The sequence below is a fragment of the Siphateles boraxobius genome, unplaced genomic scaffold (assembly GCF_051911475.1).
Source record: "Siphateles boraxobius isolate OS27281-9 unplaced genomic scaffold, OSU_SipBor_1 8, whole genome shotgun sequence".
NCBI lineage: Eukaryota > Metazoa > Chordata > Actinopteri > Cypriniformes > Leuciscidae > Siphateles > Siphateles boraxobius.
Genome location: NW_027509208.1, coordinates 39,342,501 through 39,356,363, shown reverse-complemented (window position 1 = coordinate 39,356,363; position 13,863 = coordinate 39,342,501). Strand labels below are relative to the sequence as shown.

The following is a 13,863-nucleotide window of genomic DNA, read 5'->3' as shown; positions in this document are numbered from 1 at the left end:
GAGTTTGGGAACAGCAAAGGGAGGGAAGTTTGGGACTGACTGCTACCTTGCTCTTTCGGGGTGGCCGTGGGAACCAAGCACTCACCAGCCGCGGCGGGCTAGTCGGGTGTATGAATTGAATTTACAGACAATGAAAACAAATAAAACACACACTAAAAAGAAAGAAAGAAACACAAGTCTCATCACAGTAACAGGTGCCTCCTGGGTTCCCACTCCAAACCCACTGTTTCTTTTGTTTTTTAGGTTTCTTTACTTTCTCTCGTTACTTCTTTTTGTTTTCCTTCTTTGTTTCTCCCCTTCAGAACGGACTCATTGATCTGTCTTTTTTGTTTATCCTCTTTTGTTTTATCGCAACTGCCTTCAAATCGTTCATGTTCCCTCCTCTTTCTCTGCCCTATTTCTCTCACACGTGCGATTATTTCCGTCCAGTTGACTTTTCCTTTCCACATGACTGTTCGATCTGTTTTGTTGCTGTTTGTATATATTCTTATTATTATTATTATTTCTTAAGTTTCATCTTTATTATATTTTAGGGCCCAGGGATCATCCTGATATTGTTGATTCATTTATGCAACTCCAAGCTCAGGTGTGTTTTTGGTTTCTTATTTCATTCACTTTGGGTTTCTCTCTTCTCTTTCGCTGTCTCTTTCTTTCTCACTTTCTCTTCCTTTCCGTCCTGTGTCACGGTCTTTTCAGACCCTTGTTTTGCTCGGGCAGTGGAATTGACCTGAAGGGTTTTGCTATTGGATGATTGACAGCTCTCTCGTCCAATAGTCTGACAGAACACATCTCATTCGATCCAAAATCCTGCTCCTTGTAGCTGTAGATTAAATGTCTCAACTTGGCTGTGATTGTGCTGCATCTCGCCACAATGTTTTTTTTACCGTGTATGTGGATTAATATATTTAGATTTGGATATCTTTTTTTATCTTTTATTTATAGGGCACTAATAAAATTAGTAAATAATAAAGATCTTCCTCTGTACAGTGGCTTTATCTCAATATCCAAGTATATTTTTTGTCATCCACAAGAAAATGGTCAATTCCAATAAATATTTATACAAATTCTCGCTTCCTTTAAAATAGAACTGAACGTTAACATGTTTTTAAAGCTAAATTTATATATATATATATATATGTATATATGTGTGTATATATACATATATATATATATATATATATATGTATATATGTGTGTATATATATATATATATATATATATGTATATATACTGTATATATGATGTATATTTATATATATATATATATGTGTATATATATACTGTATATATGTAAATTTTTATATTTATGTATATATATATTGTATATATATGATGTATATTTATATATATATATATAATATTGTGATATATTACAATTTAAATTTAAGACTGTTTTCTATTTAAATATATATTATTTCATTTTATGTTGAAATTGAAAATGGTTGTACTGCTTAATATTTTTTGTGGAAACATGATAAATTATTTCATGATCCTTTGATGAATAGAAAGTTTAAAAGAACAGCTTTTATAAAAAAAAAAATATTTTGTAATATTATAAATGCCTTTACTGTCACTTGATCAATTTAATGCATCCTTGCTGTATGAAGGTATTAATTTCTTTGTATTTCTTTGAATTAAATCATGTCACTTTGATCAAATATAACACAGTTGAAAGAGTCAAAATCCCACAGGCACCCACTACCCCCTTCCAGTGTTATTCCAGCCCTTAAACCGATGAAAGCCTAAATTAATTCATCTCAATTAATTGATTAATTGAATCAAATGAATTGGCCCTCCCATTTATGTATTTGGTTCTCATGAAATTCTCATGAGGTTTTCCCTCTCTCGGTTTCTCTCTCTGTGTCTTTCTCAAATATCCTCTCATCCTCAATGAGTTTCTTAATGCATCAGTTGTCTTTATCGTACATGTTATTTAGATTTCTGTTGCATTCAGTCCAACTGAGCAGAGAAAGTAGTGATTGAACAGATGTGAACCAAACAAGTGAAAAAATCATCATACCTTTAGTTTCTATTAAATTTCAGTATTTTAGTTTTTTTGCTGTTGATTTCTTACTTACCTGATCTGTTTGCATTAAATATGTACGTTTGGTTGATTTTCTAGAGCTAGACAGATATAGGGAGTGAGGGATGGGGATGGTGGGCACATGAGTGGCACATGAGTGATTGACAGGGTTCCAGGGGCGGGGTTTGAGTCATGTGCTCTGTTCATTGGCTCTGTCTGATTCATAGGCCCTCAAACGGAAGCCCGATTTATTCTTATCAGAGAGTCTTGACGTGAAAGCCGTGTTCCACTGTGGTAAGTCTGTTTCAAATGTAGAAAACACTGATGGATCCTTCTTCTTTGGTGTGTGTGAACGTCTGAGCCTCTGTAATGTATAATACAGAGTCATTTCTCTAATGCCGCTGTGTTTTGGCCGTAGGAGTGCTGTCACTGAAATTCCCAGAAGCCCCAACAGTCAAATCTACCTGTCTTTTCTTTGTAAGTCGTAACAGTCTGAAGGCCTATTCGCACCAAGAGCATAGGAATACACGGCTGGTCAAAAGTTTGGAATCATTTATTTGATGAAAAACTATTCAAAAGTCATATTGTGAAATATTACAATTAAAAAAAATGCGTTCTATTTGAATATATTTTTAAATGTAATTTATTCCTGTGATCAAAGCTGAATTTTCATCATCATTACTCCAGTCTTCAGTGTCACATGATGATTTGCTGCTCAATTATTATTGGCGCTGTTATTAATAATGGTTCTTATTATCAATGTTTTCTGATTATTCTGAATATTTTTGTGGAAACCATGATACATTTTTTTCACATTGCTTTGTAGAATAGGAAGTTCAAAAGAACAGCATTTATTTGAAATGGAAAACTTCTGTAAAATTAATAAATGTCTTTTACTGTCACTTTTGATCAATTTAATGCATCCTTGCTGAATAAAAGTGCGCGCACACACACACATACATATATATATGAAGCAGCACAATTGTTTTCAACATTGATAATAATCATAAATGTTTCTTGAGCAGCAAATCATCATATTAGAATGATTTCTGAAGGATCATGTGACAATGAAGACTGGAGTAATGATGCTGAAAATTCAGCTTCGCTCACAGGAATACATTTCATATTACAATACATTCAAACATAAAACAATTATTTTAGATTGTATTTAAACCTTAAAATTATATGAATTATTCCAAACTTTTGACCAGTAATGTTTATTGTTTTGATTGAAAGGCAAGATGCTCCGTGTGTATTGACCTTCAGTTTGTCTCTTTCCCTCCTGTGAAATATACCATCATAAATGTTAGCTGTGTACAGTGTTGAATTGTTCCTTTATTTGGGTTGACTGCAGACGGAACTAATACCGCACTGCGCTGACGTTCCTCCTGTGGGTCGGGTCGTACAGGAAAACGGTAAACTCCTCCTATTGGCTGTACTGGAGGTGAGGTCACAACTTTTCACCAGAGGTTCACAATAGATGAATGCTACTGTAAAATGATACTGTAAAAAAAAAAAAAAAAAAACGCACAAGAGTCTGATCTGTTTTTTTGGCAGGCCATCGGTGGCCAGTCGTCCCGCAGTCTGATGGACCAGTTTGCAGAGGTGCTCTTCTGTCTGAACAAGCATTGCTTCGCTCTGCTGACGGTGTGGCTCAAAGAAGCTCTGCGCTCCCCAGGCTTCCCGTCCTCACGTGTCTCTGATGAGCAGAAAGACACGTTCAGTCAACAAGTGCTCAGGTGAGATGAGTTCATGTGTGCCTTTTGATCATTCTGGTGGGCAAATACCATTCTGGTATAGAAGCAAAACACACTCCTTTAAAATGTTTGCTTGAATATTAATTTAAATTCAACATGCACCAATGCTACATTTTTTTAAATGACAATCATTTGTTAACAAATGAGTATTCATTACTACAATAAGCTCATTGTTTCTGCCTTGTTTATAACATTGTTTAAATTAATAATTTTTTCACTAACTGTGATTTTGTAGATGTACATTTCTGCAATGCATAACTTACAGTTACCTCTGATAACAGATCACTCTCAATTGTAATCTGGACTTTTCTGTAAAACTGCTTTGAAACGATGTGTATTGTGAAAAGCACTATACAAATAAATGTGAATTGAATTGTTTTCAAAGACGTTTGAGATCGGTAAGATCTTTAAATGTTTTTAAAGAAGTCTTCATGCACACATCCCAGTATTGTCATCTGAGAATGAAAAACTTTTTATTTTTTCTTCATATCCTCTCTCAGGGAGCGAGTGAACAAGCGGCGAGTGAAAGACATCGTGAAGGAGTTCACCCTAGTGTGCCGTGGCCTTCACGGAACCGAGTACGCCGCAGATTACTGAGACACGGTGTGAGGAAACCCAAAATGTACATTTCCCAGAAGACCTCAATGCGACATGAATGATACTGACAGTCTGAGAGTCGGGATCTTCCTCCAACTCGTCCTTCTCACGCTCTCTCTCTCTCTCTCTTTCAACCACTCTCCCATTGGATCTTGGGGTCTCCGTAGGGCGATCCGAACAGTCGACGTCTCCGCTTCCCGCATCTCACGGCATGTTCGCTGGAAACCGTTCTTTGATTCCCCCACGTTCGATCTTCCGTGGCTCTTGGGCTGTTTTCCTTGTGATAATTTGCATCCGTTTGAACTAAGAAATAGTGTTAGGTAAATGTTTTTTTATTTTTTATTTTGGAGAAATAAAAAGCATATATATATACATACTCACACATATATATTAAAATATATATAAATGCACATAATAATCTAGTGAACCGTGGGGTGACGAGTCCGTGTGCTGCTAACAGAGAGAGGGACCAATACAGACTTGTTTTTTCTCTGTGGCTTTATATCTATCCCCTATATCTCTGTCTGTCTAACCCCTTCTCACTCAATTCTGCCAAAATGTTGTGGACGTTTTTTAATAAAATGATTATGATTGTTTTTGATATACATATACATATATATATATATGTATATATATAAATAAGGTCAGCAGCATATTTGGGGACTAGTAAAGACTGGGTGTTACATGACGAGAAAGAGAGATCCGCAAAGATGATAGTTCACTCAAAAAATGACCTTATTTACCCACCCTAATGTTGTTCCAAACTAGTATGATTACTTTCTTTAAAAATTCTCCTTTTGTGTTTGATTGAAGAAATAGTCAAACAGGTTTGAAATGACACAAGGGTACATCAATCATGACAGAATTTAAATTTTTGGCTGAACTGTCCCTTTAAATTTGGTTGGTACATGCACAAAAATCAAACAATTGAGTGCACTCAAGTAATTTAACGGGCACTGCCTGTCTCTCTTTCTCGTTTCACCCGGCTGCTGCTTGCCGACATGTAGCATGTGTGTTGCGTTACATACGGGCCCAGAATGTGTCGTAATCAGTGGATGAGGGCTGACTGTTCTATCGTGTTCGTTTACTAGTGAGTCACAGAGTGAGAACAAAGGGAGAGACAGAGGAGTCAAATGTACATTAGTTTTTTTTGTACCTTGTTTTAATTTATTAAATACATCTGAGATGGCAGCACTGGGTTCTGTGGTCTGTTTGTGAGAGTGAAGGTGTGAATGCTCATCACAAGTAGACAAAACCAAACCACAGGCTCTTCAGGTGAGTACATTTTTATGTTTATTTACCCCAGTGAATAATTTTTGAAAGTCAGTTGCTGTACGGACTCAAACCTTTTTTCTGAGTATTTTCACCTAAAAACTGCAGTGAACTAAAGACAGTCTCAACACGGTTTGAAATCGCTGGTGTTTCTGACGTCACAAACTACCTTCCAATCCAATCACGTCAAAGTGCCGGCATGCTTTAGCATATCATTAATAGAGAACTAGCTGGGAAGTCTCCAGAGATGCCAGCTTATCCCGTTATATTTTTCTGTTCATATGAAAAACCGAGTAGATTTAGCAATATAGTGTGTGTATGATCTATTCTATATTATGATGTTATGATGAACTATATGCCTTTCTCCACTGACGTTCTGAGTTGTTCAAAGCGCTGCAGAGGGCGAACAGGAACATAATTTGTTGTAGCATTAGCAATACATTATTAGCTGTTTGATATCATAGTCAAGCAAAAGGCTAATTATATTAATTACCATTATGTGTCCATCGTTGTAAAGAGCAATACCATTGTGCGGCGTTTACTACAGTAAATTGGCCGTGTCAATCTGTGAGCTTGCGTGAATGGAGGCGGGACTAATATTAGAGCATATTCATGAATCGGCATATACTAAATGAAGCAAGGGTGTAGAGTTGCATTCAATCTATTTTAAGCCATGAAGATTTTTTTTTGCCGGAAAAAAAACGTTTAAATGTCACTGGTGATCGAAGATGAGTTTTAAGAGATACAATTATTGACTACTGGGGGACTAGGGGGACCTTTTATGACAACATGCCCCAATACAGACAAAATGGTATACATGAACTAGAACCGAAATTTAAACGAAATTATAGGCTTTTCTGAACAAGCTATTCAAGAAAACAACCGTTTAAACCAAACCTATTCCTACCTGTAAAAAATGGCAGTGAAGTAAATGCGCTGTCGCTAAACTGATGACTAGTTATGCCGTTTTGTTTGATGACGGAGTTGAGACCCCTTCACGCCAAGGACAAGGAATGTAATGAGAAAGATATATTGTTTTAAAAATCGTTCTAAATGTAGGCTATTAGAATATTAGGGTTTACACCACAACTATGACGATAACTGCAGTCTGCCACGTGCGCATATAATAAAAACGTCTCAGGTTACGTATGTAACCCTGGTTCCCTGATAGGGAACGAGACGCTGCGTTTGAGACGCGGTGGGAACGCTCTGCGTGATTACGTCGTGAAGCACGTGTAAAATCAGTCCAATGGAAGCCCGCTACGACATAGGTGACGTCATAGACCAGGAAACTATAAAGCAACCCTGAAATCAGACCGCGATAGCTTCTGAAAAACCTGAAGCAAGTCGATCAGGGCATGCAGGAAGTATGGCAGGCAAACGCAGCGTCTCGTTCCCTATCAGGGAACCAGGGTTACATACGTAACCTGAGACGTTCCCTTTCAAGGGAACTCGAGCTGCGTTTGAGACTCGGTGGGAACCCTATACCCACTACGCCATAGTGACAAATGCCCGTTCTGTGTGAGGTCCTGCGCACACTAAGAAGCAAGCAACCTCGCCCCAGGAGTGGAGAGGTCAAGGTCATAAAACCTGACAAATGTATGCGGAGAGGACCATCCTGCCGCATTACACACGTCAAGAAGGGAAACTCCCGAAATTAAGGCCATAGAGGCCGCCATACTCCGAGTAGAATGGGCCCGCACAGCCATAGGTGAAGGCTGTCCGGCCGCTTCATAAGCCAATGAAATAGCCTCGACTATCCATTTACTCATAACCTGCTTAGATGCAGGGCATCCTCTCTTGAGTGACCCAAAACAAACAAATAGTTGCTCAGATTTACGCCACAGGGCAGCTCTGTGAACGTAGGCATCTAAAGCCCGGACTGGACATAACAGGTTAAGCTGTTCCTGGTCAGGGGTATTAAAGGGTGGAGGATAGAAGGCCTGCAGCACTATTGGGCCCCCAACATTCAGTGGGACCTTAGGAATATAACCCGGCCTGGGGTAGAGAAATGCCTTCACCATACCAGGTGCAAATTCCAGACATGAAGGAGCAACCGACAAAGCATGTAAATCACCAATTCTCTTGATAGATGAGATAGCAAGGAGAAATAAAGTCTTTAGAGTGAGGAACTTTTCAGAAACCTCCTCGATGGGCTCGAAGGGAGCTAAAGCCAGACCCTCGAGTACAATGGCCAAGTCCCAAGCCGGTGCTCTAGAGTGCAGTGCAGGTCTCAACCTCAATGTACCACGGAGAAAGCGAGTAATTAGAGGGTTTCTCCCAATAGAAGTACCCCCCAGAGGGGTGTGGTAGGCAGATATAGCTGCCACGTAAACCTTTAGGGTGGAAGGAGATAACCTGGCCGAGAAACGGTCTTGCATAAGATCAAGAACTGAACCAACAGGGCAGTTAACAGGATCTAACTGACGTTCAACACACCACGTGGTGAAAAGTTTACATTTTAGCGCATACAGCCTTCTCATGGAAGGAGCTCTGGATTGAAGAATGGATTCTACAACATCGGTCGAAAGACCGGTCTCCCTGAGCCTGGCCCCCTCAGAGGCCAGGCCCACAGTTTCCACAACTCCGGCCGAGGGTGAAATATCGTGTCCCCGGCCTGAGACAGGGGGTCCACCCTGATTGGGATCTCCAAGGGGGAGCCGTCCAGAAGAGACACCAAGTCCGAGAACCAAACTCGGGTCGGCCAATAAGGGGCTACTAGAAGCAGACGAGCCCCTTCTCGGCGAACCCTCTCCAGAACCCCCGGAAGCAAAGATATCGGGGGAAAGGCGTACAGGTGCAGCCTCGGCCACACCTGCACCATAGCATCCAGACCGAGAGGAGCTGGGTGCGTTAGAGAGAACCACATGGGACAATGGGTTGAATCTGATGATGCGAAAAGGTCTACCTGAGCACGACCGAACTTTTCCCACAGGAACTCCACCACTTCTGGGTGAAGTCTCCACTCCCCGGGCCTCAGCCCCTGTCTCGACAGAATATCTGCTCCCACATTCTGACGCCCCGGAATATATACCGCCTTGAGCGACAGTAACTTCCCCTGGGCCCATAGGAGGATCTGATGGGCCAATTTGCAAAGGTGACGTGACCTCAGACCCCCCTGATGGTTGATATAGGAGACCACCGAAGTGTTGTCTGTGCGGACCAACACGTGATGGCCTCTCAGGTCTGGCAGGAAATATTTGAGTGCTAGAAATACCGCCATCAACTCTAAACGATTTATGTGCCAGGAACATTGATGGTCCTGCCACAGACCTTGCGCCGAGCGGCCACTCATGACCGCCCCCCATCCCGTGAGGGAAGCATCTGTGAAAGCGTGACGCGTCGACAAGGAGCCCCCAACACTGGGCCCTGGGCGAGGAACCAAGGTTTCTTCCACAAGGCCAAGGCACGAAGGCATAGCCGCGTGACCTTGATCTTGCGGAACGGATTTCCCCTCGGAGAAAACCCCTTGGTCCTGAGACACCACTGCAGGGGTCTCATGTACAGAAGGCCAAAAGTAATAACGTTGGACGCAGCTGCCATGAGACCCAACAGTCTCTGAAACTGTTTCACAGTGAGTGACTGGCCTAGTTTCACATTCTTTGCGGCTGTGAGAATCGCAGAAATACGAGCAGGAGACAGGCGTGCCTGCATTGTGGTCGAATCCCAAATTCCACCTAGAAAAGTGGTCCTCTGAGCAGGGAGGAGCACACTCTTTTTGGTGTTTAGCCGCAACCGCAAACTCTTTATGTGGGACAGAACAGCATCTCGATGCTGAACTGCCACCTGCTCTGACTAAGCTAAAATCAACCAATCGTCGATGTAATTTAATACGCGGATGCCCTGGAGTCTCAACGGAGCCAGAGCTGCATCCACGCATTTTGTAAAAGTGCGGGGAGATAAACCTAGGCCAAATGGAAGAACCCGATAATGGTATGCTTCGCCCCCGAAAGCGAACCTCAGGGACCTCCTGTGATGAGGATGGATAGATACATGGAAGTACGCGTCCTTCAAGTCTATTGTGACAAACCAGTCCTCGGACTGAATCTGTGATACAATCTGTTTGAGTGTAAGCATTCTGAACTTGAGTTTCTGAACCCTGCTGTTTAACTGGCGCAGGTCTAGAATAGGACGCAGCCCTCCATCCTTCTTTGGAACAATGAAGTAACGGCTGTAAAACCCTGACTCTCTGCTGGGAGGAGAAACCCTTTCTATAGCTCCCTTTCGAAGAAGTGTCAGTACTTCTTGCTCCATTACCAGAGCCTGCTGTGAGTCCACCATCGTGGGGAGGACTCCTTGAAATCTGGGCGGACGAGAACCGAGCTGAATTCTGTAACCCTTTTCTATTATGTGCAGGACCCATAGAGAAATATTTGGCAGAAGTTTCCACTCTGCCAGAAATTCCGATAAGGGAACCAGTCTCTCGAGACTGGCCTCTGGATTTGATTGAACAACCATTTCGGTGCCCTGAAGCGGCGAACCGGCAGGGAACAACTGAACTGACCATTCTACCACCCTCCTCAGAGGATTGCACGGGGACGCTGACACCTCGGCGCCCTGAAGCGGCGAACCGGCAGGGAACAACCGAACTGGCAGCGCTGCGACCCTCCTCAGAGAGTCGCACCCCAGAGGGCGCCGTTAGGAGAAACGATTTCTCAAAACCGTCCCTCTTTTTTTTTTTTTTTTTCATTCGACAGGACTTCTTGTCTAAGCTTTATTAGAGATGACGACAGTCCTCAGATCTTGCCTACCTCTAACTAGCTTAATTCCTACGACCCTCCTCGGAGGATCCTAGGAAAAAGCAGGCACCTCGGCACCCTGAAACGGCGAACCGGCAGGGAGACCGAACTGACTGCTCTACGACCCTCCTCGGAGGATCGTATGGGGACGCTGACACCTCGGTGCCCTGAACGGCGAACCGGCAGGGAACAACCGAACTGGCAGCGCTGCGACCCTCCTCAGAGAGTCGCACCCCAGAGGGCGCCGAGGAGAAACGATTTCTCAAAACCGTCCCTACCCCGGAGGGGACCACCCTTAGAAGCCTGATAGCCTCGGCATCAGGTCTTCTTCTTTGTACTCTATGCCAGTTTCAGGAACATAGATTGGTGAGGAAGAAACCTCTGGAACGCCGCTGAAAGGTTTAGTTTCCTTGAAAGCGGAGCGTCCAGAAGAACAGACATTTTAATCTTTCTTTTTCTTTATTTTTATATCAGAAAAACGTATACATATAAACATATATATATATATATATATATATATATATATATATATATATATATATATATATATATATATATATATTCTCGAATAGAGTCAATGCTGACATCCTCACATCCATCTATGTCCTTAAATACTTTACCCACCAGTACTGCCTAATAAAATTTATTTATTATTAAAGATGGCTGGTGGGTAACGTCGGGGTTAAAAATGATGACGCCGACTCGGGAGAGAGAAAGCTCGCAAGCGTCTCTATAATCCAAGGCACTATCATACCATGATACTTAATACCCATAACATTACTCTAGTTAGACGTTTGGGTATTAAACACATAAAATAGAAACCGGTTTATTCCACGATCTCGACACCTCAGTGTGGAGATAGGGAAAAACCAGTAGTCCCCGACGAGGAGGCTGAGATACAGAGTTTTCCTGTTTTTTTTAGATATATTTCATCTAATAAACTCTTTTTATTTTCACTCTCATAATGTTCAGCTGTCCAGTAAATATTTAACTAGCAACAGCATTAGAAAAGCCTCCTTTTAAAAGCTCCTCTTTATTCAACAGAGTTTTGAGCTGCCTATTTATTGAAAAATCAAACATCTGCCTTTTTCTTAATATTTTTATTTGTTTTGTTCAATTTTTCTTAACAAAACACTAACGATACCAATTCCTCAGAACTGGAAATCGTAGCACACTGGATCTGCAGGTGAAAGCTGAGATAGGGCGGGGCCCGTCCCAACCCACGCTGTCAGATCCGATTTCGAACCCCAAAATGCGAGTCGCCGCCGTGTCTAGGCAACAGCGGGACCCGCGCGGGGAGCGCAAACCGTACCGTCCTCCTCAAAGAACGATCGGCGAGAGCGGAGCGTCTTCATAGATAGACTCATACAATGCTCACAATCAGCCCCCTCGAGGACTGACTGAGCATGCTCCACTCCCAAACAAGCAACACAAAGCTGATGTGTGTGTCCCCACCCGTATATAACGAGGGCAGGGAACAACACACCGTCTATAATTTTGCTTGCTCGCCATAATAATGATAGATATATTGGGCTTGACAGACAACAATAAATAGATAAGGACAGATATACAGAGGCTATCGCGGTCTGATTTCAGGGTTGCTTTATAGTTTCCTGGTCTATGACGTCACCTATGTCGTAGCGGGCTTCCATTGGACTGCTTTTACACGTGCTTCACGACGTAATCACGCAGAGCGTTCCCACCGCGTCTCAAACGCAGCTCGAGTTCCCTTGAAAGGGAACAGAATGTTATCGTCCTCTGGTGAGGGAGCTGATATCTTGTGTTGTGAATGAATAGGCCTTTACTGCAATTCTTCATATTGACCAACAGATGTCTCTACAGGTTTGGAGAAACATCAAGAGATTTTCACGATAAGGACCATAAACAGATCTACTTTATTTACTTTACATGACCTTGGAATCTTCAAAGGTATCAACTTGAAAAAAATGCTGCCATTTCCAGTTTAATAAGGTGATTGCAGATATTCTCAAACATGCAGTATTTAATTGTTAAACTGCATTGTTTCGGTAAGATAAAATATATGCCTATTTAAATATAGGTGGAGATATTATTATTATTATGTGCTATTGAAAATGTGCTATGGAAAATGTATTTCCATGTATTTGGAAAATGTACTTTGAAAGGGAAAACTCAGTGGTGAAGGAGCCATATGCAAAATGATTTACAAATGGGATCCGCTTTGTAAAATGACCTTCATAAGTTGGTAACACTTCAAAAAGGTCCAGAGAAGCTCAACACTCAGACTGTGAAGCACAGCGGTGGATCAGTGATGGTTTCAATATCACGATATTCCCGACTGTATTTGATGGACACGTCACTGCCAAGAACTACAGAACTGTTCTGGAGGACCGTGTGCAACTGAACTTCAAACATTGAGTTTCAGACCGATAATACACCAGTACACACAGAAAGACTGGTGACAGAATGGTGTGATGAACATGAAAGTGAAGTTGAACATCTCACATGACCTGCACACTCACCAGATCTAAATATGTTTGGGGTATTTTGGAGGAGCGAGTCAGAAAACACTTTCCTCCACCAGCATCACACAGTGACCCGGACACTGTTCTGGAAGAGGAACGGGTCAGAATCCCTCTGGACGCTGGTGAAGGACTTGTATCTGTCATGCCCAAGATCAATTGATGCTCTATTGGCCACAAAAGGAGGCTGTACAACATTAATAAATGATTGTGGTCTAAAAACAGGTGTTTCAGTTTCATTGTCCAACCCCTGTCCTGTAGGTCGTATAGTTACCTTGCCTCGCTTATTTGTGCATAATTTGGTGTTTTCTGTGATTTGCTATCGTTTATCATTGTGTAAAGTAATATCATTTTACGGTGCATTAATACAGTGACCTACTGACACCATTGAAGACTGTATAAAGCTTGATTCAACACCTTGATTCATAAAGCTTGATTCACCACGTTCCAGTTTGTGATGCTGGACGCGGGTTTAATCTAATTAGTTGATTAATTTTGATTTCTTTTTATTCTTTTGCTGCTGCTGCTGCTGTTGTTATTATTATTTTATATAAATACTTTGTTTCTATAAACTTTAATACTACAGTATTTTGACAGTCATGCTGATGATTTTTTTCTCGAATTGAACTGAATCTTTGGCAGTGAGCATAAATTCAGGGACTTTGGGACCAGGGGGAATTCTGCCTCCCTCTCTCTCTCTCTCTCTCTCTCTCTCTCTCTCTCTCTCTCTCTCTCTCTCTCTCTCTCTCTCTCTCTCTCTCTATCTCTCTCTCAGGTCTTCTTCCTCAGACTCTCTCCTGTGTCTCCAGACTGAAGTCATGGAATCAGACATCTCTTCATGTCCTCCAGTCTGATCCTCTCAGGAATCATCGGATCTGATGGGACATTTAAGGATGTTTTTCCCTGATGTCTCATATTCACTGCTGTTGTTGGGAATCTCGTGTCTGACTGGCTTCACTAAGACTTCACAGGAG

The 13,863-nt window shown here is 41.8% G+C and overlaps 2 protein-coding genes across 3 annotated transcripts in view; both read left to right on the top strand.

Annotated features, from left to right (window-relative positions):
* ipo13b (importin 13b) overlaps window positions 1-5,568 on the top strand; it is a 46,042-nt gene extending 40,474 nt beyond the window's left edge. The window contains exons 16-21 of the mRNA XM_077220939.1: window positions 534-586; window positions 2,251-2,317; window positions 2,442-2,500; window positions 3,378-3,467; window positions 3,581-3,762; window positions 4,281-5,568. Coding sequence (XP_077077054.1) covers window positions 534-586; window positions 2,251-2,317; window positions 2,442-2,500; window positions 3,378-3,467; window positions 3,581-3,762; window positions 4,281-4,377 — 548 coding nt within the window. The 3' untranslated portion in view covers window positions 4,378-5,568. The remainder of the gene's footprint in view (window positions 1-533; window positions 587-2,250; window positions 2,318-2,441; window positions 2,501-3,377; window positions 3,468-3,580; window positions 3,763-4,280) is intronic.
* Window positions 5,569-13,652: 8,084 nt separating this feature from the next.
* The window catches only part of eva1aa (eva-1 homolog A, regulator of programmed cell death a), a 71,981-nt gene continuing 71,770 nt past the window's right edge, over window positions 13,653-13,863 (top strand). For both annotated transcript variants that reach the window (XM_077220660.1, XM_077220659.1), the window contains exon 1: window positions 13,653-13,863. This exon is cut by the window's right edge and continues 7 nt beyond it. In XM_077220660.1, the coding sequence (XP_077076775.1) occupies window positions 13,768-13,863 (96 nt within the window). In that variant the 5' untranslated portion in view covers window positions 13,653-13,767.